Source organism: Clarias gariepinus, chromosome 2 (assembly GCF_024256425.1).
Source record: "Clarias gariepinus isolate MV-2021 ecotype Netherlands chromosome 2, CGAR_prim_01v2, whole genome shotgun sequence".
In the NCBI taxonomy this organism is placed as follows: domain Eukaryota; kingdom Metazoa; phylum Chordata; class Actinopteri; order Siluriformes; family Clariidae; genus Clarias; species Clarias gariepinus.
The window spans coordinates 11,586,347-11,613,667 of record NC_071101.1 but is presented as its reverse complement, the minus strand read 5'-3'; the positions used below and the strand labels follow the sequence as shown (position 1 = coordinate 11,613,667).

Here is a 27,321-nt window from a genome sequence, read left to right as displayed (position 1 = left end):
CACACACACACATTGGGTATCTTGATCTTCAGTATTCACAAATTTATTATTTGCATATCCTTCACAGTTTAGAATTATCTCCAACATTTTACTGATAAAAATATGCATTTGTAATGATGCACAGAAGTTATTTTTCTTCATTATTAGACTTCTAGAAGAAATAAAAGTGACGCACCAATGATGCGTTTGCTTCCTTCACCGTAAGTCCACCACAGTGATACATTCTAATGAAATCATCTACAAAAACCTCTATTACACTACAGTGACCACACACACACACACACACACACACACACACAAACACACACAGGTTTCCATAAAGAGAGGTTCAACTTTGCATTAGCAGCTCATGCTTCAGTGCTCTGGGAGTGTTTATAGCGCTGTGACTTTCACACTTCATGACTGAGAGCTGCTGCTACAGCAACTTCACCCACAGCTACCATGACTTTGATCCCCGTCTTCATCTGGACACTGATCCTCTGGACTCAAGGTCAGACACTGCTTCAGATTTTATCTCTACAATCATCTCACATTTTTATGTATTATAATGTTTCAGTTTCATTGTGAATTATAATATATATTTTTACAGAATGCAGAGGTCAAGTCACAGTAACTCAGACTCCTGCAGTGAAATCTGCTCGTCCTGGAGAAACAGTCACCATCAACTGTAGAACCAGTCAGGCAGTGTATCATCACAGCTCATATGGGGATCTTTTACACTGGTATCAGCAGAAACCTGGAGAAGCTCCTAAACTCCTGATTAAACTTGTAAATCAGCTACAGTCAGGTTTTCCAGCTCGTTTCAGTGGCAGTGGATCTGGATCTGATTTCACTCTGACCATCAGTGGAATCCAGACTGAAGATGCAGCAGATTACTACTGTCAGAGTTACCATAGCATCTCTGGCCACTGGTTCACACAGTGTTATAGAGTCGTACAAAAACCTCCCTCAGTCAGATTGTAGAGAGACTGCACTGCTGCAGCTGGGAGCGACTGCAGGTGCTGAGTTGGAGGATGTGATACGACACAATAACACTCTGTAAAAGAGAGGAACCACACCACACTAACTCATAGCTCACATCAAAAATCTCTCAATAATCATAACACCACAGTACACAACTCACATCCACTCTGAAAAATTACAGTTTTATAAGTTTATAAATTATTGTGGTCTTATTTCTCATGACTGAAGCTGTTTGGTGCAAAATTGGCTCTTTTGTTTCTCCTAACATTTGAGATTAGAGCTGGTGTTCCTTCTCTCTACTTCCTCTTTTTTAAAGTGTAACCCACTTCAGACAAGCCTGTAGTCCTCCTGACGTCTCTTCCTCTTTCAACTCCTATATCTCAATATTTATTATCTCACCTTTAAAACACAATAATGTAAACATATTGTACATAGTCATCCATCATTCACCAGTGTGAGGTATCAGCGTTATCTGACTCTTCCTCACTCCCTCAATCCTCCCCTCCTTCTCTTCTTTCTCTGTGGCTTTCAGCATCCAATGTTTCTGTATGAATCTCAGTGTGTTTGGCAGCTCTTCATCTGAAACTAAATCTCACAAGTCTGAGCTGCAGTATATCAATAGAGATGCATCACTAAGATAAGATAAGATAAGATAAGATAAGATAAGATAAGGAGAAGATAAGATAATATATACCACAGTGGGGAAATTTCTATGTTACAACAGCAAAGAAAAGTAAAGTAGGGACAGTACAGTGTATAAATACAAAAGTAAAAGAAAAAGCAATACAATAGTTACACTTTCAATTAAATTTCAAATTGCAATAGCGAATATAATATTGCACAATTTAAAAAGGTGTTATTGCACAGTTGCAATAGACTTGATGTATTTTGTGACTGTTATGGAGAACTATTGTGTAACAACATTTCACAGGATAAGCAAACTGTGTAGTATTAGAAAACTATCTGACTTTTTCTCCTCCTCATACTGTATCAGAGTCACAAAATGGGAAATGAGTTTGAAAAGCATGATGAAATATGTATAAATCATAATTATTAAATTGTCCCTGATGAGCAGGACTCAGAAATGTCATGTGTAGCTCAATAAAGTGTGTGAGAGAGAGAGAGAGAGAGAGGTAGACATCATAATTTACATGTTTTCATTTCTTTTCATAAGCCTGGTATTAATTACATATTCACAGTGTTTTTTTGGGGGGAAAGCTGTAAGAATCGGTTGATGTGTGTGTGTGTGTGTGTGTGTGTGTGTGTGTGTGTGTGTGTGTGACCCTCTTTGGTCTACTTAGTGCTCCGCCTGTATTCTGCTTGTCCCGCCTGAGCTCAGGGAACCCCTCAATGAAGCACACAAGTCAGTGTTCAGTGAGACGTTCAAAGTTTATTGTGGGAGACAGGAGTATATATACGCACACACACACAAAGAACCAAACAAAAGATGGATGCAGGAGTGTTTACATCCAGTCTGGAATGCTTTTAAAAGATAAGGTAAAGAAGAACATAAATTTAGGAGTAGTTTTGCATTTACGGGCGTTCAACAGTTTTACGACCTTTAACATAAACTACTATAGAATCTGTTTATTGAAAGTGCAGCTTGTGTCGTGGTAAAGAAAGACACTCTGTTCTCACACACACAGAATATCATGAAACACAATAAGAATTAAATATTTCCTACAATTCCCCCCTTTTATTCATAAGAAACATTGTTGAATAAAACTCAGAGCTTTTAAGAAGTCGCCGGCGGACAATAGGCCATCGAACGCGGCGCAGGAACATACCATGAAACATACTCATACAAAGAATTTTGCCCACAATGAAGAATACACAGAAACATGACAGGTTGAGTGCAAACTCGTGTGTGTGAAAAACCTTGTTCACAATGTCAAACTCATAAATAACTACTAGTGGTGAACTATTGCCTTTCTTGACGCTACAGTGCTCAGAGTGCGGGCACGCCCAATTTGCACTTGTCCCCCCTCTTGAGGCGCTAAGACACCACCAGTAATGGTACACTAATAGAAGAAGTAAAGTCATCCCGTGGCAATCCAAGGCGATCCCTCTGTGTCACGTCACTCCATCAACGTCACGTCATGGGTTGGACATCACTGCAGCACGTCTTTAGTCTAGGAAACAAAAATCACAGAGACAGAAAGATAATAATACACACGCATTTATTTATCTTTTGGTCTCACACCGACAGGACATCTCTTCAGCCTAGTAGCATGGATCCACTGTGGAAAATAAATCAGTTAAGACAGCAGTATGAGTAATAGCGATTATTTCTGCTGGTCCGTCATATTTACAATCTCCCAGTTTTCTGGGGGTCAAAGATTTTACCAGAACAGTATCTCCCACATTAAAAGGATGTGTGGGTTTTGTTGAGGGTATTAAAGTCACATCAGCAATTTGTTCATAATGTTTAGTTAGAGTATCTATTAGAGCAGCAGAATATTCAGCAATATGTACATCAAGATCAGTTGTTCCTATCGTGGGTTTACCTTTCCTCCATGGCACGGGAGATGGTCTGCCAAATATAATTTCATATGGGGACATGTGCATGTCTTTTGATGGTGTCATTCTCATTTTAGCTAGAACTGCAGGTAACAGATCAACCCAGTTTTTACTCCCCATAGTTTGCATTGCTTTAGTCAATTTTTCTTTCAGTGTCCTATTTGTTCTTTCTACTATACCTGATCACTGTGGATGATAAGGAATGTGAAAATGCAAGGACAGTGAAAGATATTTACACAAATTCTGTGTTACCTGTGATGTAAAAGGTGTTCCTTTATCTGAGTCAATAGCATAGGGCACGCCATAATGAGATATTATTTCTTTCACTAGGACTCCACCTTTGCATTCTCTCGAGCACATGGAAAAGCTTCCACCCACCTAGAAAACTTGTCTACCAAAACCAGAAGATATTTGAACGTATTCTGTGCACACACCAAGCATCTAGATATTAAGGAATTAATTGTTCCGAGCATGTTAGCTATGTAAAAGAGTTCCTTCATATCTTCTTTATCCCCTCTTCATGCGCGATGTGCACGAGGAACGGAAGACAATGAGATGGCAGGCACAAACAACCATCAGCACAATACCATAAACCATCAGAAGCAACGTAGGCACCTTGAGCTTGCCAAAAAGAGGAATCAGTCAGCGTGGCTGAAGCTTGTAAAGACAATAAATCTACATCTGGAATCAAAGAGCTAGCAAGAATACATGTATTGATCAGATCAGTATCAAAGTCAGGAAAGAAAATCTGTTTTCAGGCTGCTTCTTTAGCAATACTATAAGCTAGCGTATTACCTTGCACGTCCACAGATTCACCAGTTGTTGATGTGGAAGACATATCAGGATGTATACTAGTGGAGTGAACAATCTCTAAGCAGCAGTCATGATCTGTTTCCACTAGCCTGTCATCTTGTGCATTGATCAAGCGTGCCAGAGCATATCTGAGGGTGTCAAAAGAAGAGGTGGATTTTATCTCTAAGTTACTTGTAGGACAAAGGATAATCTCATACCCAGATCCAAGCCTTCATATGTTGTGTTTGAAGGTTCTGTAGCACTTGTTTAGCCTGATATAGAGAATACAAAATTAAAGGACAAGAGAGATCAATCTTCTCAGAATCTTGTACCATCCATCGCACAGGTGGCCACAGCCCTGAGACAGGCAGGCAAAGCTTGTGCCACAGCATCTAAAGTTTTAGATAAGAAAGCACATGGTCTCACTCCCCCCCATGTTCCTGTGCCAATACAGCAATAGCGGTGCCCCGTGCTCACAGACCTTTAGATGGAACGTTTTTTGATAGTTAGGCAGGCCCAGCGCTGGAGCAAAACATAGGGCCTTTTCCAGATCAGCAGTCCATGTCAGAGGCTGTTAAAGCGGATCGTTGTGTGAGATGGCTGTCCTGATTCATTTATCGTAGAATGAGCAGTCAGGAATCCACTGACGGCAGTAGTTGACCAGTCCCAGGAAAGCTATGAAAGCATGTTTAGTGCTCGGACGTTAAGTGTCGATGATAAGATGGATTCGTTACTTTAAGAGCCTTCTTTGACCTTGGGAGAGTTCAAAGCCCAGGTATTTTACAATGTCTCTGCAAAACTGTAATTTAGTCTTAGATACCTTGAAACCCTTCTTTGCCAGGTGTTTTAGGAGACAAGTGGTGGCTTCTTCGCAGCGGCGGACACCAGTAAAACATCTGCGTGCAATAGGACAACAGAATCAGTGGGGAGAGTTAGATCACCAAGTGCATCTCTTACTACAGCCGAAAAAACAGCAGGCGAGTCAATAAACCCTGCAGAAGACGAGACCAGGTGAATTGACGCCCCCTGTGGGTGAAGGCGAACAATGGCTGTGTCTGCCCTACCACAGGAACACTGAAGAAGGCAGAACAAAGGTCAATAACAGAAAAATGCAAATGATGACAGGTCTAGAGAAAACAATGGACAGCACATCAGGCACAACAGGTGCAACAGGGATAAATTGTAAATCTCCACGTACCATCAGGTTTCAGTACTGGATTAACAGGTGTGTTATAAGAACTTACACATGGTTTAACAACACCCTGCTTGAGCAGTGAGCTTAAAATTTCATCTATTCCTGAGGTGACTCGAAAGTACGAAGTAACATCGCGGGGCTGGAACTCTGAGGGCATGCCTATGCATCATATGCTCCTACCCAGAGGTGGGACAAAGTCATTGTTTGGCAAGTCACAAGTAAGTCTCAATTCATTGCCTTCAAGTCCCGAGTCAAGTCCCGAGTCAAGACAGGCAAGTCCCGAGTCAAGTCCCGAGTCAAGTCCCAAGTCAAAGGCCAACAAGTCTCAAGTCAAGTCCAAAGTCCTACGGTTTGACTTTCGTCTTTTCAAGTCTTTTTAGCAGAAAAATAAAATGTATACAGATTATGTATGGTTGTAACATCTGTATTTATTAAACAAACCTTTTTTATAAAAGAACATTGCTCAGATACATAAAAATACAAATGTTAGTAAATGCTAGTAGCAATGTAAAACGGAACGCGCATTTAGGAGAAGGCTCGTCTGCGAAGGGTTATGCGCAGACCACTGAGATTCTACGGAGCGCGGTAAAGAATAAAAAGGACAGTTAATGTTTTTTAATCCCTGACGAACTCTAGCCAACAGGATGTGTTTCCCTTGTTATCTTGGACATATTTAGAATTATGAACCTCGGCTGAGTCACTTGTAGGCTGTAAACATGTCAGTATTTTGTCTGATATTTCATATCAAATATGCCTTTTCAGCAAAACCATAATGCCAAAATAGAGACCCGTCAGATACAGTCTCAAGACATTAATAATAATAGTAATAATAATAATTATTATATATATATATTAATAATAATAAATATTATTATTATTATATTGTAATTAAATATTATGTATTATAATATTAATAATAATAAGTATTATTATAATTAAATATTATATAATAATAATAATAATAATAATAATAATAATAATAATTATTATTATTATTATTATTATGCGAGATAATTAGCATTTTATCTGCGTGATGTCAATTCACTAGGTCACATTATTTGAATAAACCCAAACTGCATATGAAAGAAATCAGCACTCGTAGTGGTCCATTTCTTTATATTAAATATATACTGTATTTAAAAAGAATCCCTTGATAAAATAGCATAAACAAATCATGGGTAGTGTATACCAGTGATTAAATATAAACAATACAACGCATGTACTGACATGTTTACAGCCCACAAGTGACTCAGCCGAGGTTCATCATTCTAAATATGTCCAAGATAACAAGGGAAACACATCCTGATGGCTAGAGTTCGTCAGGGGATTAAAAATCCTTTTTGGCCTTTACTGCGTTCCGTAGGAGCTCAGTGGTCCGCGCATATAGCCAATTTTTTATAGCCAAACGAAACTACCTTTGGTATCATTTTGCGAACTGGCGCGTGCAGGTTGTTGTCACGTTGGACGCTGTCGAATCAAAAGAATCTACGGTACTTTGATTGGATGTCGTGCCAAGTGAAAGTCCGAGTTATTTATGTTAAAGTCCAAGTCGAGTTGCAAGTCTTTTTATATTTTGTCAAGTCGAGTCTAAAGTCATCAAATTCATGACTCGAGTCTGACTTGAGTCCAAGTCACATGACTCGAGTCCACACCTCTGCTCCTACCTGCATCCCTGAGAAGGGAAATGGGTCTATATTGTTGTTGTTGTTGTTGTTGTTGCACTCTCTACGGCGGCTGCTGGGAAGGATTAGGAGAAAACACCTCATTAGCATCATGCCACTGACCATCATTCAATCGATTATACATATTTTGTCCACTACGTTCCTCATCTCGGGCCTTCGTGCGACATTCACAAGCCCAATGACCTTATTTATGACAGTAATAAAAATTAACAGACCTTCGGGGTGTATTCTGACCCTGCAGACCTTCTCTACCTCTGTATCCTTCACTCTCCACAGACAAACATGCCACTTGTTTATTTTCTACCATCTACTTTCTTTGTTCTTACATGCTCACCTAATTTTTTAATAGACATTGTAGAACGATCTGACAATTGAAACTTTAAGATTTTCATGATTTTTGGTTGACAATTATTCAAGAAGGTGGTAAGGAAAAGTGAGTTAGGGTTTGCTTCAGGCAGGGGCATACCACCCAAAAGGGTCCAGGTCTCTCAAAACCTCTCAAGAAACCTTTTCTTTTCTTGTCTACAATTAGTTACCTGTGACAGATCTTGACTACCTTGCTGACATGCAAGAAGATAAGTAGTTAGCTCATCTTTTAAGAGTTTCATAGCCTCATTAGAATTGCCTCAAAGAAAGTCATATTCCTTCTTTTTCCACTACAGCCAATTTGTCTGTTTTAGAGTCTAAGCATTTTACCGTTTTTATCAAATCAGCCTCATCGTACCCATCTCCCACAACCGATTGCAAAATAAAGCGATAATCCGCACCCACGGGCTGACAGTGCCTAGAAGGTTTGTTGGGAGAAGGGAGCATCTTAATAATGTCCTTCAGCGTGCTTACGGATGGTGGAAGGATTTTTGGACGCTTTGGTCCCATAGAGAAAACAAACGCAGTGTTTTCTTGTCGAGGTTTGGGGCGAGACCTCTCATCCGGACCTTCATCATCCGAGTTATCATCATCCTCACCATCAGTATCCTCAGGATCATCCGAAAGAGGGCTGTCAGAAGTTCGTCCTGACACCTTCTTGGGAGTCTTTCCCTTTCCTAAGGCACACCCTTCCGGCGAAGGTGAGCACGGTTTTGTGGGTACGGGGGAGACAGGCACAGATGGGCAGCTCACAAAAGGATTTCAGATAAATAGTTGTGGTCTTATTACCCATTTTAAAATTGTGAATTAACCCGCGACAGAAATAACCAATATCTTCAACAAGCAACACACAAAGACAAGTAGCAGGCAACAGAATACAGCTTCCACACTTATGCTTCAGTTCAAGGAACCTTTCAGAAGCAAGCAAGCGCTAAACAGGCGTAAAAGCCCCAAGACAATCCTCCCCCATACTGTATATGGTCCAGATACCAAAAACAAGTGAGCATGCTTGCTCTATCCTTATAGAGAAAAAATTAAAAAGCAGCACTCACCTGATTAGAGGTATCCCGGACGAGCCCCCAAATTGTAAGGATTTCTTGAATTTTGGTAGACCCCCTTTGGTCTACTCAGTGCTCCGCCTGTATTCTGCTGTCCCGCCTGAGCTCAGGGAACCCCTCAATGAAGCACACAAGTCAGTGTTCAGTGAGACGTTCAAAGTTTACTGTGGGAGACAGGAGTATATATACGCACACACACAAAGAACCAAAGAAAAGGTGGATGCAGGAGTGTTTACATCCACCACATCCATCCATACAGTGTGTGTGTGTGTGTGTGCTAAGTTGCACCCTGGTTCTTAATTCTCCTGTGTTGTGGCTCTCAGGGTCTGACTGCAGGTTTTCAGTTTTGTGGTGGGTTCTGTTGTGGATGTCTCCTTTTTTTCTTTTCAGTTTGGCTGTAGTGCTCTCTTCAGGCATTGGTGTGTCTTTAGGCGTCGGTGTGTTATTAGGTATCGGTGTGTCTTTTGGTGTCATTGGTGGTGTGCAGATTTGTGGCTTCTGTACCTCTTCAGTCAGTTTTTTCCCATTGGCTGTCCCCTTGCTGCTCCTGCTTTATCATGTACGTGCATGTTATTCACAAGTTCTGACATGTGTCTTTTGTTACACAGTGTCACACACGACTCCGGACGTTTCGTTAAATTCTTTGTCTCTTGTTTATTTTCAACATCAAAGTACAACGGTTGTTACAGTTTCTTGCATAAATCCACTATGTTCTGTAGCTTACTGTTTCACGGTCAAAAGCTTGTGTTCTCCACATCTTAGCACTCCATCCTGCAGTACTGGCTTCCACATCTGCCATCTCTGGCGTTCTTCAGTTCGTGAAGCTTGTCTGGAGATGGCAGATGTGGAAGCTAGTACTGCAGGATGGAGTGCTAAGATGTGGAGAACACACGCTTTTGACCGTGAGACAGTAAGCTAAAAGAATACAGTAAAATTAGTTTTTGTAACTGTAATCTATCAAAGCTACAGAACACAGCAAGCGACTTGTCGTGACTACAGTGGATTCATGCCGAATTGCCCCCTGAGCTGCCTGGCAGCACAACCCAGTGCAGACAGCGCTGCCTTTCATGTCTGATATCGCCTGCAGTCAAAGCACTTCAGTTGCTCCAAGGTGGCAAAAACTATGAAGCAGGTCTCCCCCTCTTTACAGTAGAATTTTCCATTAAGTGTTCCTTTTATGTCGTTAAAAACCATTAAAATCTGCTAGCAGAAAGGCAGAACGTGGGGCAAACGAATTTATTGAAGCAGGCCAGCTCCTTCATAATTTCCTCGTCCTAATAAATAGGGGCGATAGACAGAGGGGTAACTTGAACCGCTGAGCCTCTTACACATACTCCCCCTTTTTGTTAGTGTACTCGCAAGGTTTATCTTGGTTTAAAACACCACCACTGCTTTGTTTATCCGGGAGGCAGAGTAGATGTTCTCACACCTGACCTGCTCTCCACCACTAGCAGTACCTCCTCCACCTCTACTCTGTCCTCCACCACACACCAACAGTAATGCCATGTCGGAGAGACCTATAAACCTTTAACCTTTTTTTTTACTAGTAACATTTACTAATGAAAATAAATAAATAAATAAATTGGGGGGGAAATGTCAGTCCTTCCACAACTTGGCAAAACGCTGAACAGCCATCCAAGCGCTCTCCTCACACCCAGCACAGAGAGAGAGAGAGAGAGAGAGGTTTTTTTGAGGTTTTAAACTCACTTTATTATAACAAATTAAAGAAATGACTATTTCATGCAATTTTATGTACAAATATATACATATATATACATATACACATACGTACATATACACACACATGCATACACACACATACATACACGCATACTTTCGTGTACACACATACATACACACACACACACACACACACACACACACTCACATGCACACATAGACACAATGTATTAACATATGTACATTTTTTTTTTTTTTTTGTAGTAATGAAAACCCCGTGACCCTCCACCCCACCAACAACTCCAAGTCTTGTGTCACTCTGTTATGTTTTATAGTCTGGTTTATTTCTGTGTAGTTTTTTTGTTTGCCGATGTAAGGTTTTTTAACAGTTTATTGTCTTCCGGGAAAAGTTTACTAATCACTTGTCTTTTTTCTTTTTCCGTTAACTGTAAGAATTGGTTTATTTGTTCCTCTGTGTCTCCTTGCGGTTCTGTGTGTGTATGTGTGGTGCTGCATCCTGATTCTTCTGTGTCCTGTGTTGTTGTGTTCAGTGTTTGGCTGCGGGTTTTCCGTTTGTTGATTTGTTCTGCAGTGGTCGTCTCGTCTCTTTTTCTCCTGAGTTTTACTGTAGTTTTGTCTTTGGGTGTCGTGTCGGTGTGCAGGTTTGAGGTTCCTGTGCCTCTTCGGTGCTGGCGTTGGGGGCGTGGTCAGTATTGAGTACTGTACACGCGTCGGGATGTTTCCTCTCGCTGTGTACAGTAGTGACGGTGTTTGGGTCATCGCCGGTTCGGTTTGTGTCTCTGTGGTGGCGGTGTGTGTGTGACTGACCTCCGTGAGTGCTGACTCGGGTGTGTCACTGAGGCCCGCGGCGGACTCGGACTCCTCTGTGTTTTCCGGCTGACTGTCCCCGCGCGCTGCTGCTGTTTCCTGGCCGAGTCGACCCCCCCCCGAGCTCCCCGGCTGCGCGGCTCAGTGTGAACAGCTCAGCCTCTTGTGTCCGACGTCCCCGCACTCAAAGCACCTCAGCGGCTCCGTGGGGGCGAAAACAGTGTAGCTGCTGTCCCCTGCTTTAGACTTAAAGTTTACATTAAGTGTTCCTTCCTGGTTATTTACAACCATCAGGACCTGCCTCCGGAAGGACAGGACGTGCTTCACACTGGAGCTCTAACACCCGAGTGGGATGGCCCTAATGGGGCTGACGAACCTCCCGAATCGGGCCAGCTTCCTCATGATCGCCTCGTCCTGTATAAACGGAGGCACGTTAAATATCACCACTCTCATCGCGGGGGCCGACAGAGGGGTGACCTGGACCGCAGATCCTCTCACGGTTATTCCGCTCTTTATGAGCGCACTCACGAGGTTCGCCTTTTTCACAAACACCACCACCGCTTTGTTCATCCGGGAGGCTAAGTAGATGTTGTCGCACCCGACCTGCTCTCCCACCGCTAACAGTACCTCCTCCACCAGTACCCCATTGTCTGTGACACACCTGACACCATTCCGGAGAGACAAACTTTCCCCACCGGCCTCAGAGGCAATGGTGCCCCGCTCACTCTCTCTCACTATAAAGTTTATACTTTTTTTAAGTGAATAACATTCACTCATTAAAGAAAAATAGAGGCGAATAAATAAGCAGTCTTCCGAGAACTTGGCAAGATGCCAAACAGCCTTCCACGCGCTGACTCACACCCAGCGCAGGGAGAGAGAGAGAGAGAGAGAACAGGTAGTTGTGATCACAGTCGCATGTATTAGCTGATTTTTTCACTATTTTGCAAAAATTCTTCATGGTTTCTTTTTTTAACAGGGTTTAGGTCCTACTTTTTGAGACCTTTTACTTTTTCTTTCTGTATGTTTGATAGTTTTACTTGTGCAGTTTAAAACTGTGCCATTCCTATTTTGCCATGTGACTACCTGTGTTTTGAACTTGACTAAGGATCCGTCTACGTGATATTTGTTTGTCAGTGTCTCGACCCCTATTAGGTATCAGGACTACAAAAATAAGAAGATCCATAAAAAGAAATAAAAAAGCAACTAAACAAATAAATATAATATTCCTGATCCACTGCAGTGACGAGTGTTCAGAGCTCCACATGTATCAACACAGAAAGAGTAATACATCAGGGCCCAAAACAACAGTATATCATCACATAAAGGACAAAGGACACAGGATTAAGGATTAGAATGTTTGACTTGTGGACAGAGAAGAGAGATTCAAGAGAGGGGCAAAAAGGAGCCGTCTATGTACAAGTGATAAATATATTTTTTCACAGAGGTAGAGATCTTAGGCTCAACCTGTCTCATATTTTTCATGCTGGTCCACCAGGAAAGCCTCCCTTAAACCCCCCTTACTGTCTCTGGTCGTTACATCTTAACGACTCTCCCTAATCCCACTCTATTGCAGTTTCTTCTAAACAGTTTTCATGCGGGAGCAAGTTTATTCTCTATAATTATTTTTATTTTAAATGGAGCTACATTATTTAAAGTATGATATAATGTTTACTCTAAGCATTCAGTCACCTGATCGAGTTCTCTGGGGTCAGACAGTGATCCAGTCATAGCTGATAACTCTGGCAGATTACTAAGAAATCTCTGTGCAGTAATAGATGTGAATGTATGTTTAATGTGGTAGCACAGCAATGTACATACATTATTAATAAAACACATTAAATGAGATGATCTAAGATTACTTCAGACAGTAAAAAATGTCTCTTATTTTTCTTTCAGCTGCTCCCACTAGGGGTCGCCACAGCGGACCATTTGTCTCCATCTGTCTCTGTCTACCACATCTTACTTTTTACTCCAACCTCCTGCATGTCCTCCCTCACCACATCCATGTGGAAATGTCACTATATTTTCCAAATTTAATCTGAAGGTATTCATAAGTGTGTCCTGTTCTGCACTGATTCATTTATACTGGGTCCAGAATGGACATAAACACTGTTCTCAGAAGGTCTACTGGATTCTGAGGTAAAAGAAAGTCAGAAGCTGATTTTCAGTTTAAATTCAGTGTACAGTTTTGACACAAGTAGGAATGGATGAGGATCTGAACTCCTCCATCTTATTAATATAAAATAAGTCTTTACCTGTCAGTTCACTCAAGCATAAACCCTGCAGTAAAGAAAGAGATGAAAGCTGCTTCCTGCTCCACACCCAGCTAAACACACAGAGTCAGTGTTAAGCAGTAAATCAGAGAGCAGTGTAGAGGAAGTGAGATTCACATGAAGACGGCTGAGTGATCCTCTTTCTCCCAGAATAGAGCAGCACTTTCACCAGGTGTTCAAGTTTCTTCAGCCAAACTCACTGAAGCACAACACACAGCACTGAATCTACAGCTAAACACACTCTCTCATCACACTGATAATGACTATTAACTGGAATAAAACAAGACACAATGTCCAAAATGAAGCTTTATTTCAGCAGAGCAAAACTACAGGAAGAGCAACAGGACAGTGAAGAGAGTAAAGACAGAAATGTCAGCATTGTGTAGAACTGAAACTCTATTGTAGATGGATGTGTAAGCAGCTCAGTGTTAAATTCTATCTTGGAGCTGTTAGTCTTCACACTGGCTCTTTGTGAACGTGACCGGATGATTGACACCAGCATGGGAGACTGTACAGACAAACTCCTCCCCCTTTTCCCAGACTGCTTTGCTGAGGGTCAGGGTGCTGCTGCGTGTGTAACCGTCCTTCTTCTGTTCTTCTGCGCTGGTCAGAACCCCGTCCTTCACCTCTGAGCCGTCCACTCTCCAGCTCACCAGCGCCCCCTGTGGAGAGTAGGCAGACAGCAGGCAGAGCAGCGAGGCCGATCCCTCACACAGGTGCAGAGAGGAGGGAGGGAGCAGAGACACGGAGGGCTTCACCGTGGGACCGGCTGGAGAAGACAAACACACAATAAACACACATTTACACACACTTACACAACATTTACTCATTACTGCTTATTCACATGACTGCAGTTCAGTAGAACTACTCAGCAGGAGAAGATTTACTAGTTACTGGTTATATTGTGGAGCGACTCAGACTTTGATCAGCTTTATTCTGTGTTAAACACTTCTTACTGATGTGTAATATAAAGTGCTCCCTGTGTGATAGTAGTAAATGGATCTGATTACACAAATGTTCATTGTTTAACACAAACACACAGCAGCATTCGTCTGTATTTTACATCAGCACAGAGACTTTAGAACAATTTACACTAAACTTCAGATATCAACCAGTGTCCAGGTTTAAACTCACCAACACACCCACCCACACACACACACACACACACACACACACACACACACACACACACACCCACACACACAGCATATTTATTACATCTGCTGTATTTACTCATTTATTATCTCAGTACTTCATGGTTTAGAATAACTCCCAACATATTACTAATAACTATACACATACTTAATGTACATAATGAACAGAAGTTATTTTCTTAATTTTTAAAACTGTAGAAGAAGTAAAAGCAACTAAGTGTTACTAAAAGTGACTTACCAATGATGAGTTTGGTTCCGCCACCAAAAGTCCACCACAGTGATACAATCTAATGAAACCGTCGTACAAAAACTTCTGTTACACTACAGTGACCACACACACACACACACACACACACACACACACACACAGAGGTACCACTTTGCATTGGCAGCACATGCTTCAGTGCTCTGGGAGTGTTTATAGCACTGTGACTTTAACACTTCATGACTGAGAGCTGCTGCTACAGCAACTTTACCCACAGCTACCATGACTTTGATTCCCGTCTTCATCTGGACACTGATCCTCTGGACTCAAGGTCAGACACTGCTTTAGATTTTATCTCTACAATCATCTCTTTATACAAATACACATTTTAATAATTTTTATAATGTTTCAGTTTCATGGTGAATTATAATATATATTTTTACAGAGTGCAGAGGTCAAGTCACAGTATCTCAGACTCCTGCAGTGAAATCTGCTCGTCCAGGAGAAACAGTCACCATCAACTGTAGAACCAGTCAGGCAGTGTACAAGGGCTCAGCTGGTGAGGCGTTACACTGGTATCAGCAGAAACCTGGAGAAGCTCCTAAACTCCTCATTAAACTTGTAAATCAGCTACAGTCAGGTTTTCCAGCTCGTTTCAGTGGCAGTGGATCTGGATCTGATTTCACTCTGACCATCAGTGGAGTCCAGACTGAAGATGCAGCAGATTACTACTGTCAGAGTTTCCATTATATCAGTAGCAACAGGCTGTTCACACAGTGTTATAGAGTCGTACAAAAACCTGTGTAAGTGTGACTGCTGCAGCTGGGACCTACTGCAGGTGCTTAGCAGCGCCGTATAATACACACACACACACACACACACACACACACACACACTACAAAAAGTGTATATGATGAAGATGGCTTTGCTGAAACATAAAGCTGTGTGTCATCAGCCTAGCAGTGGAAGCTAACAGCATGTTAATAAATCATTTTAGCATGTAGAGGGAAAAAGCAATGGGTCTAGAACAGAGCTGTCTCAATGGAATCAGGACTAAATACTGACTCAGACACTTCACCTACCTATGATACAAACTGGGTTTGAGCTCCTAAGCCACATTTACATATTTATGGATTTTTTATTATTTTAAACAGACAATTAAGTAATATAACTAAATTAATTTATTAATTTATTAATTCTGGCTTTATTAAAGCTCACAGTTACAGACAGAGTAAAGTATTATTAATAATAATTGCAATTCCTTTGTTTTGCAGAACTTCCTGAGAACTCAATCTGCCTTGAATCAGTCAGTTTCTGTAACAGTTGGAAGTTTCCTCCAAGGTTTAACTTCGAAATCTTCAGTTAATCCAAATGACAGAATCAACAATCACCTCTCTTTTTTTGTTTGCAGCAACGTGGGTCACTTATACACTTTAGCCAGATGCAACCTCACCATTCAACCAATCACAGCCCTCCAGGAGCGCAGCACTCGAGTAGCTCAGCTTTGCACACCTTTTGCGCAATCTAAGTTAATTATAACGGAAATTAAGCTTTAAACAAAGAACAGAATGCACTTGGAAGTTATTACTATATTTCATAATGTTTCATTAATGAACTTCGCCGAAAATAACACAGCTAACCATTTATTATCTTCATAAACACTTCACCCTTATTACATGTTTGGCAATTAAGACAGTCACAGTCTTTAATTTGGAGAATAATTCAATTCAATTAAATTTTATTTGTATAGCGCTTTTAACAATTGTCATTGTCGCAAAGCTGCTTTACTAAATCAAAAGAATTACATTTACATTTACATTTAGGCATTTGGCAGACACTCTTCTCCAGAGCGACTTACAAAAAGTGCTTTAATGTTTACAACATTGGATACATACTTACACTGGGTTAACTAGGTTAATAACTAAGTACCATTAGTCCAACACAACTGAGGTTTTTTTTTTTTTTTTTTCGGGGGAGGGGGGTTAGTCCAAGTACTGGAGAAACAGATGCGTCTTGAGTCGTCGTTTAAAGATAGTCAAAGTCTCTGATGTACGGACATCTAGAGGAAGTTCATTCCACCATCTAGGTGCCAGAACAGAAAAGAGCCTGGATGAATGCCGCCCTCGATCCCTGAGAGATGGTGGGATGAGGCGAGCAGTGCTGGAGGATCGGAGGGAACGTGGTGCAGTGCGTGGTGTAATTAGCGCAGAGAGGTAAGTGGGTGCTGGGCCATTTTTGGCTTTGTAGGCAAGCATCAGTGTTTTGAATTTGATGCGGGCAGCTACAGGAAGCCAGTGCAGGGAGCGGAGGAGTGGGGTGGTGTGGGAGAACTTGGGAAGGTTAAAAACGAGTCGTGCTGCTGCATTCTGGATCAGTTGCAGAGGACGAATCGTGGACAGAGGCAGGCCTGCCAGGAGTGAGTTGCAGTAGTCCAGTCTTGAAATAACAAGGGACTGAACAAGCACCTGAGTAGCCTGTGAAGAAAGAAATGGGCGAATTCTTCTGATATTGTAAAGAAGAAATCGACAAGAGCGAGTAAGGTTAGCGATGTGTGGGGAAAATGACAGATGATTGTCCACGGTTACCCCAAGATTGCGGGCGGTGGTTGAGGGAGTGATTTGGAATTAAAGTCTGTATAGAATGTAAGTGTGCATGAATCAAGATGAGCAGATTGTCCCTGATGAGCAAGCTGCGGGTGACAGTGGCAAGGAAAAACTCCCTGAGATGGTAATAGGAAGAAACCTTGAGAGGAACCAGTCTCAACAGGGAACCCATCCTGATTTGGGTGAAACGGAGAGCAGGAATTGATCTGCATTTATACAGTGTGTTAGGTGGCAGGCAGTTCAGCTATAACATGTTCATATTCATTTATATTAATTGATGTAAATATGGAATCCAGGTAGTTATTTGAACTATCGAGCAACCGCAGCCTGTTAACACCAGTTGAGGCCAGAACCGTCTTTATGGTAACGTGAAACCATCCCCAGACACCAGACGCATTCCAAAGAGACACACGGGGCATCCATGCGACGAGATCTCCAACCAGAAGCAGAACACCAGGATGGGTCAGACAGGTCCGGAGAGCAGAGGGAGTCTGGATCACTGGCAGCTCAGGAACAACATGTGTAGCTCGACAGAGAGAGGGAAGGAGAGAGGGAAGAAAGAGAGGGGGAGAGAGAACAGTAGAGGAGAGATAACAGTTAGATATGGTCTCAGTCACATAATGTATAATGTGAATGTATATTTAGTGTAGAGTGCAAGCAGAGATTCCAGCAGGTAAGAAAACACAGACATCTGGGGGAACTGGGATGTAAAGCAAACAATCACCTCACCATCAACAAACCTGAGTGATCAATGAGAGTGGGGGAATAAGATGAATAAGAATAAATGTTTCTATGGGTCACAGGGTATTCTGATATATCTGAATGCCAGCAGATTTGCTTTTATTTCATTAACAGCTCAAATATTGTATACATAATATAACATAATGAATTAAAGCTGCACGATTTCAACTTTGCTTTGGTGCCGTCACTGAGCCAGAGAGCAGTTGTCATTTATAGGTATTATTAAACAGCTTTACAAATAGTCTCTTTAGTCACTATTATTTTTTACAATATGATTTCCTTACAATAATTTAAATTATCAGAGGTACTGGGATATATTTTTTTCCGTGCACGTGAATTGGGTTTCACGCATGTGAATTGGGATACGCATGTGTGCATCGTGTCTTTTGTGTGAATTATTAATGAGACTATTTTGCTTCCATACCTATCAGCTCTCTGACAGTTCACTGTGTTTCCTTTCTCTTCTATAAATGAAACACACTTTGTACCAGATTTGGCAACCCATCTAAGCATTAGAACTCACTTTTTTAACAACTCTCTTCACTGTGCATAAATAAGCGTCACACCAGGGTAAAGTTATCTCTTTTAAAAAAAAAATTTGTATAACTTTTTAACTCATTACATCAGTAGCTCCAACCTGTTCACAAAGTGTGAGTCGTACAAAAATCAATCACCAATCTGGACGGGACATTTTAAGACTTACTCCTACATTACAGTATATTCTTTTCCTCTTTTTCGTATGTAAAAAAATCAGTTGCTTCTGTTTGCCAAAATATAAATACGTGATTAATTTAAGTCACTGTGATTATGTGTTAATTCATTGCACAGTGATGATCAAGCACGCAGTACACTCCCATGATAGTGATGCTGGCCCCTCTTAGGTCAGTAAAACTCATATTGCATCATTCACACTCATTCATTCATCTTCACTTAATGCTTTAAGCTGGTCGGGACCACAGAGGATTTGGAGCCTATCTAGTCACATTCTACTGTATGATCAGAGACAGATAAAACTATTCTATTCACAAAGAAGTTGTTACTATGTACTAGCAATCAATTTTTGCTGAAGGACTGGAAGAGGTGAGTAGTGACATGACAAAAACATCTAAGATACAGAAATGTGTTTCAGAATAAACAGGACTATGGAATGAAACCCTGAAAGTATGTTAACTCAATGATTTAAGGTTTGATATTTTCCTGCTAAAAACTGTTGAAACAGGTTTGTGTCATGAGATGGATAAGCATACAGAGGTACAAAGAGATGTAATCAAGTTATTTATCTGTTCTAAAGAATTTAGTTAAAAAAAGACGAGTTGTATTAAAAGTCAGGAACACCAGGCCATACAATATCAGCATAGCTTTTCTGAGATGCAGCAATATTTTTATCATTTCAGCATTAAAGCTGGATTTATTACCGTAGAGTCGCCACGAGAGATCAGCAGACTCATGCACATCTATTTAGAGCCAATAACTATCGAGCGTCTAAACTCCATAAATGTTTATGTAAAATAAAAACCACTGAGAGTCCCTGGTCTCTCTGCTTTGTCCCTCACACACTTGTGCTGTCTCATCTTAACATTTAATTCTTTAAATCCAATATACAGTAAACCTCGTATTAATACCCATCTGTCATTGTCCATATCCATTAGCCTCAATTCCTCTCTTTTTAACTGTGGGAGATTACTGATAAAGCTCTGTGCAGTAGTAGATGTAAATGTTCAGTGCTGTGAAAAGTATTTAGCTGTTAGATTTACAGGTAGTTTCCACTTTACTCATTATTTTATGTATAACCTTTCTGTTTATACTCCAATACATCTCAGGGACAGTTATGAAATGTGAGATGCAGATGTTCCACATGAGCTCCACACACGATATCAGAGTACCTGTGATTGCTGAGACAAAATGTGGATGTTGGAAGGATTATTACTATTGCAAGAATAATTTGTGCAAGATATTATGATTGTAACCTTCAGTTAATTTCCTGCTTATTGCTTTTATACTTGATTGCAGACACAGAGTTTGGAGTAGACACAGGCAAACGTGATGTGAAAGAGCAGGAGACTCTTGATGCCTAGATGAAATCTCAAATTTAGATGGAGGAGCGCTGACTAAGGATACAGAGCAATAAAATTAACACAACATTTCCTTAAACGGAAGTCCTACCAGCAGTCAACAGTGATGGTAGTATGATGGTCTAGGGCTGCTTTGCAGATTCAAGAGTTGTACGAATTGCCACGATTGACAGAAAAATTCCTGAAGGAGAATGTCCAGTTTGTGACCTCAAGCGCATGTGTTATGGACCTTTGAATAGCTCAAAAAAAAAAAAAAAAAGCTTAATAGCTATGAATAGAAAAAATGAAATGAATAGCTGTTAATAAAAAAAAAAGATTATTTAAAAATTGCATTTTGCATGTACTCAAGTTTTCTTTGTGGTCTGCGAGTGTTTTACAAGACTTGCAAAAACCTTTTTAAATTCTAACCTGTTGAATGGCCGAGGGCTTGATATACAAGTACTGTAGTATGAATGCACTTTGTGGTTTCTTCTCTCTCATGTGCTGTGGGATTGTGAGTAATCATCTCCCATGCTGAGTCTCATAACCGCATATAGCCAACATCCGTGCGCGCGTGTACTGTTTACTATAACATTGTGACCACATGTGTGTGCGAACTCATAAAGCATTTTAAAAATTGTGTCCAAGTGTAGTGACTGTTCTTTAGTAACTGTCCTGCAAAAACAGCTGTCGTTAAGAAATTTTTTTTTAAAGGCTGTAGTAGTGAAGGTGATGAATCTGTTTTTAATCATCAAGTTTTTATTATTTCTTATGGGAAATTTGCTTTGATATACGGGCACGCTTCTGAAACGAATTATGCTCGCAATCCAAAATTTAACTGTATTAAAATATGTTTGATGGTCTGAATCACTTAAATTTGACAAATAAAAAAAATCAGGTTTGCAAAAATATTTTTGACAGCACTGTATGTTTAATGTGGTAGCATGGCAAAGTAACATTTTCAGACACATCTGAGATAACTTCCGACCGTGTAAATGTCCCTATATTTTCTAAATTAAATTTTTTTTTTTAAGTATTGAATCTAGAGTAGACACACAGCAGCATTCGTCTGTATTTTACATCAGCACAGAGAGAGTTAGAACTATTTACGCAAAACTTCAGATATAAACCAGTGAGCAAGTTTACGCTCACACACACACACACACATGCGCGCACACACACACATGCGCGCACAAACACACACACACACACACACACACACACACACACACACACACACACACATAGGTTTCCATAAAGAGAGGTTCCACTTTGCATTAGCAGCACATGCTTCAGTGCTCTGGGAGTGTTTATAGCGCTGTGACTTTAACACTTCATGACTGAGAACTGCTGCTACAGCAACTTCACCCACAGCTACCATGACTTTGATCCCCGTCTTCATCTGGACACTGATCCTCTGGACTCAAGGTCAGACACTGCTTCAGATTTTATCTCTACAATCATCTCTTCATACAAATACACATTTTAGTAATTTTTATAATGTTTCAGTTTCATGGTGAATTATAATATATATTTTTACAGAGTGCAGAGGTCAAGCCACAGTAACTCAGAGTCCTGCAGTGAAATCTGCTCGTCCAGGAGAAACAGTCAGCATCAACTGTAGAACCAGTCAGGCAGTGTACAAGTACTCAGATGGTGAGGCGTTACACTGGTATCAGCAGAAACCTGGAGAAGCTCCTAAACTCCTCATTAAACTTGTAAATCAGCGACAGTCAGGTTTTCCAGCTCGTTTCAGTGGCAGTGGATCTGGATCTGATTTCACTCTGACCATCAGTGGAGTCCAGACTGAAGATGCAGGAGATTACTACTGTCAGAGTTACCATAGCATCTCTGGCTACTGGTTCACACAGTGTTATAGACTCATACAAAAACCTCCCTCAGTCAGATTGTAGAGAGACTGCACTGCTGCAGCTGGGAGCGACTGCAGGTGCTGAGTTGGAGGATGTGATACGACACAATGACACTCTGAAGAAGAGAGGATCCACACCACACTAACTCACAACTTACATCAAAAATCTCTCAATAATCATAACACCACAGTACACAGAGTCAACTCACATCCACTCTGAAAAATTACAGTTTTATAAGTTTATAAATTATTGTGGTACTATTTCTCATGACTGAAGCTGTTTGGTGCAAAATTGGCTCTTTTGTTTCTCCTAACATTTGAGATTGGAGCTGGTGTTCCTTCTCTTCACTTCCTCTTTTTTAAAGTGTAACCCACTTCAGACAAGCCTGTAGTCCTCCTGACGTCTCTCCCTCTTTCAACTCCTATATCTCAAAATGTATCATCTCACCTTTAAAACACAATAATGTAAACATATTGTACATAGTCATCCATCATTCACCAGCGTGAGGTATCAGCGTTATCTGACTCTTCCTCACTCCCTCAATCCTCCCCTCCTTCTCTTCTTTCTCTGTGGCTTTTATCATTCAATGTTTCTGTATGAATCTCAGTGTGTTGGGCAGCTCTTCATCTGAAACGAAATCTCACAAGTCTGAGCTGCAGTATATCAATAGAGATGCATCACTAAGATAAGATAAGATAAGATAAGGAGAAGATAAGATAATATATACAACAGTGGGGAAATTTCTATGTTTCAACAGCAAAGAAAAATAAAGTAGGAACAGTACAGTGTATAAATACAAAAGTAAAAGAAAAAGCAATACAATAGTTACACTTTCAATCAAATTTCAAATTGCAATAGCGAATATAATATTGCACAATTTAAAAAGGTTTTATTGCACAGTTGCAATAGATTTGATATATGTTGTGACTGTTATGGAGAACTATTGTGTAACAACATTTCACAGGATAAGAAATGTGTAGTATTAGAAAACTATCTGACTTTTTCTCCTCATACTGTATCAGAGTCACAAAATGGGAAATGAGTTTGAAAAGCATGATGAAATATGTATAAATCATGATTATTAAATTGTCCCTGATGAGCAGGACTCAGGAATGTCATGTGTAGCTCAATAAAGTGAGAGTGGTTTTAAACTCATTTTATTATAACAAATTAAAGAAATTACTATTTTACGCAATTTTATATACAAATATATACACATATATACATATACACATACGTTCATATACACACACATGCATACACACACACACACACACCCACATACACGCATACTTTCGTGTACACACATACACACATACACACTTTCAAGTTCAAGTTCAAGTAGGCTTTATTGTCATTACAACCATATACAGTTAGTACACAGTGAAACGAAACAACGTTCCTCCAGGACCAAGGTGCTACATGCAACATAAATTTACAACATAAATTAACAGAGACACTAAACTAGCTAACCAAGAGGCCTAGTTAACTGGCTAGCAGAGACAGGACAGAGAGACCTAACATAAATTACAACATAAATTAACAAAAACTAACTAGCTAAGTATAACTATTTTAACAGACAACATAAAGTGCACGTGCAAATGTGCAAACAAGAGCAACAACAAAGTGACAGTGCGCAACCACGACATAACAGAACATAAACATAAAATATGGTGTTGAGGTAGTGGGTAAACGTAAACGTAACAGTTACAGAACATAAAATATGGTGTTGAGGTAGTGGGTAAACGTAAACATTCTTTAAAAACAGCAGCAAGAATTGAGGAATTAGTGCAAAAATTAGTCCAGTAATGATCATTGTGCAAAAGATAAACAGTGAAGCATTTACAGGTTGGTGTGTATGATAATTTGTTGGTGTAGGTCAGTGTGTCTGCACTTGTGTTGATTAGTCAGTCCAGTCTCAATATTTTGAGGTAATTGAGTTAAGCTGTGTGATAATGTGTGTGTGTGTGTGTGTGTGTTTGTGTTTATCAGTTCAGTCCCTTTTTGTTGAGGAGACGGATGGCTTGTGGAAAAAAAGCTGTTGCACAGTCTGGATGTGTGTGCCCGAATGCTTCGGTACCTTTTTCCAGATGGTAGGAGTGTGAAGTGTGTGTGAGAGGGGTGTGTCCGATCAGCCACAATGCTGGTGGCTTTGCGGATGCAGCGTGTGGTGTAGATGTCTTCAATAGAGGGGAGAGAGACCCCGATGATCTTCTCCGCTGTCCTCACTATCCGCTGTAGGGTTTTGCGATCCGATATGGCACAATTCCCAAACCAGACAGTGATGCAGCCGCTCAGAATGCTCTCGATAGTTCCTCTATAGAAGGTGGTCAGGATCGGTGGTGGAAGCTGGGCCTTTCTCAGTCTTCTCAGAAAGAAGAGACGCTGTTGGGCTTTCTTGTGTAGGGAGCTGGTGTTGAGGGACCAGCTGAGGTCCTTCTCTAGGTGGACACCCAGGAATTTGATGTTTTCGACGATTCCCACAGAGGAGCCGTTGATGCTCAGCGAAGAATGGTCGCCTCGTGTCCTCCTAAAGTCAACAACCATCTCCTTTGTCTTGTCAACATTTAGAGACAGGTTGTTGTCTTTACACCAGTCCGTTAGCCTCTGCACTTCCTCTCTGTACGCTGACTCGTCGTTCTTGCTAATGAGACCCACCACGGTCGTGTCATTAGCGAACTTAATGATGTGGTTCGAACTGTGTGTTGCTACACAGTCGTGAGTCAGCAGTGTGAACAGCAGGGGACTGAGCACGCAGCCTTGTGGGGCCCCAGTGCTCAGTGTGGTGGTGCTGGAGGTGCAGTTTCCGATCCGTACTGACTGAGGCCTACCGGTCAGAAAGTCCAGGATCCAGTTGCAGAGGGAGGTGTTCAGGCCCAACAGGTTCAGCTTCCCAATCAGTTGTTGGGGGATGATAGTGTTGAATGCTGAGCTGAAATCTATGTACAGCATGCAAACATATGTGTCTTTCTTGTCCAAGTGTGTGAGGGCAAGATGTAGTGTAGTGGAGATGGCCTCGTCTGTTGAGCAGTTAGGACGATACGCAAACTGCAGTGGGTCCAGTGAGGAGGGCAGCAGGGTCTTGATGTGTCTCATGACGAGCCGCTCAAAGCACTTCATGATGGTGGGTGTGAGTGCAACGGGACGGTAGTCATTGAGACAGGACACAGTAGACTTCTTGGGCACGGGGACGATGGTGGTGGCCTTGAAGCACGTGGGAGAGAACATCTGCCAGCTGTTCAGCACATTCTCTGAGCACTCTGCCTGGGATGTTGTCTGGTCCAGCAGCTTTACGTGGGTTGACTCTGCGTAGAGTTTTCCTCACCTCAGCTGTAGTGAGACACAGCACCTGGTCGTTCGAAGAAGGGGTGGACTTTCTCGCCGCCACGTCGTTCTGCCTGTCAAACCGAGCATAGAAGTTATTCAGCGCATCTGGAAGGGAGCCGTTACTGTCACAGGCAGTTGATGTCGTCCTGTAGTGAGTGATGGCTTGTAAACCCTGCCACATGCGCCGTGTGTCGCCGCTGTCCCTGAAGTGATTGTGGATTCTCTGGGCGTGTGTGCGCTTTGCCTCTTATGATGGCCCGAGAAAGTTTGGCCCTTGCTGTTCTGAGGGCCACCTTGTCTCCCGCTTTGAAGGCAAAGTCTCTGGTCCTCAGAAATGCACGCACTTCCGCAGTAATCCACGGTTTCTGGTTGGGTCGTGAGATGATGCTCTTGGAGACAGTGACGTCATCGGTGATGTAGCTGGTCACTGATGACGTGTACTCCTCCAAGTCAGTGAAGTCGCCGTAAAGTGCAGCCTCCCTAAACATGTTCCAGTCAGTGCTCTCGAAACAGTCCTGAAGAGCAGAGATGGCTCCTGCTGGCCAGGTTTTCACCTGCTTCAGAACCAGTTTTGAGCGCCTGACGAGTGGTCTGTATGCTGGAATTAGCATAACAGAGATGTGGTCTGAGTAGCCGAGGTGGGGGCGGGGCTCTGCCCGATATGCACTTACATGCACACATAGACACAATGAATTAACATATGTAAATTTTTTTTCATAGTAATGAAAACCCTGTGACCCTCCACCCCACCAACAACTCCAACGTCTTTTAAAGTCTTGTGTCACTCTGTTATGTTTTATAGTCTGGTTTATTTCTGTGTAGTTTTTTTGTTTGCCGATGTGAGGTTTTTTAACAGTTTATTGTCTCCCGGGAAAAGTTTGCTGATCACTTGTCTTTTTTCTTTTTCCGTTAACTGTAAGAATTGGTTTATTTGTTCCTCTGTGTCTCCTTGCGGTTGTGTGTGTGTGTGTGTGTGTGTGTGTGCGGTGCTGCATCCTGATTCTTCTGTGTCCTGTGTTGTTGTGTTTAGTGTTTGGCTGGTTTTTCGTTTGTTGATTTGTTCTGCAGTGGTCGTCTCGTCTCTTTTACTCCTGAGTTTTGTCTTTAGGTGTCGGTGTGCAGGTTTGGGGTTCCTGGGTCTCTCCGGTGCTGGTGTTGGGGGCGTGGTCAGCGTTGGGGGCGTGGTCAGTGCTGACTACTGTACACGCGTCGGGATGTTTCCTCTCGCTGTGTACAGTAGTGGCGGTGTTCGGGTCATCGCCGGGTGCGGTGTGTGTCTCTGTGGTGGCGGTGTGTGTGTGACTGACCCCCGTGAGTGCTGACTCGGGTGTGTCACTGAGGCCCGCGGCGGACTCGGACTCCTCTGTGTTTTCCGGCTGACTGTCCATGCGCTGCTGCTGCTGTTTCCCGGCCGAGTCACCCCCCGAGCTCCCCGGCTGCGCGGCTCCGTGTGGACAGCTTAGCCTCTTGTGTCCGACGTCCCCGCACTCAAAGCACCTCAGCGGCTCCGTGGTGGCGAAAACAGTGTAGCTGCTGTCCCCCGCTTTACACTTAAAGTTCACATTAAGTGTTCCTTCCTGGTTGTTTAAAACCATCAGTACCTGCCTCCGGAAGGACAGGACGTGCTTCACACTGGCTCTTGCACCCGAGCGGGATGGCCCTCATGGGGCTGACAAACCTCCCGAATCGGGCCAGCTTCCTCATCATCGCCTCGTCCTGTATAAACGGAGGCACGTTAAATATCACCACTCTCATCGCGGGGTGACCTGGACCGCAGATCCTCTCACTGTTATTCCGCTCTTTATGAGCGCACTCACAATCCACTGTAGTCACAACAAGTCGCTTGCTGTGTTCTGTAGCTTACTGTCTCACGGTCAAAAGCTGTAATCTTTCGAAGCTACAGAACACAGCAAGCGACTTGTCATGACTACAGTGGATTCATGCCGAATTGCCCCCTGAGCTGCCCGGCTGCACAACCCAGTGCAGACAGCGCTGGCTTTCATGTCTGATAT

The 27,321-nt window shown here is 41.9% G+C and overlaps 1 long non-coding RNA gene and 2 gene segments (V, D, J or C); 2 read left to right on the top strand and 1 right to left on the bottom strand.

Annotated features, from left to right (window-relative positions):
- Positions 1 to 382: 382 nt before the first annotated feature.
- Positions 383 to 23,165, top strand: LOC128509407 (immunoglobulin kappa variable 6D-21-like). The segment is given in 2 exon segments: positions 383 to 490; positions 21,654 to 23,165. Coding segments are annotated over 2 exon segments (420 nt in total).
- Positions 13,651 to 14,827, bottom strand: LOC128509507 (uncharacterized). Its single transcript, XR_008356057.1, has 2 exons — positions 14,750 to 14,827; positions 13,651 to 14,126 (listed from the first exon to the last, which is right to left on the bottom strand). It is a non-coding gene; the product is annotated as an uncharacterized LOC128509507 (long non-coding RNA).
- On the top strand, positions 14,983 to 16,129 carry LOC128509415 (immunoglobulin kappa variable 6D-21-like). The segment is given in 3 exon segments: positions 14,983 to 15,047; positions 15,162 to 15,519; positions 15,991 to 16,129. Coding segments are annotated over 3 exon segments (417 nt in total).
- Positions 23,166 to 27,321: the final 4,156 nt, after the last annotated feature.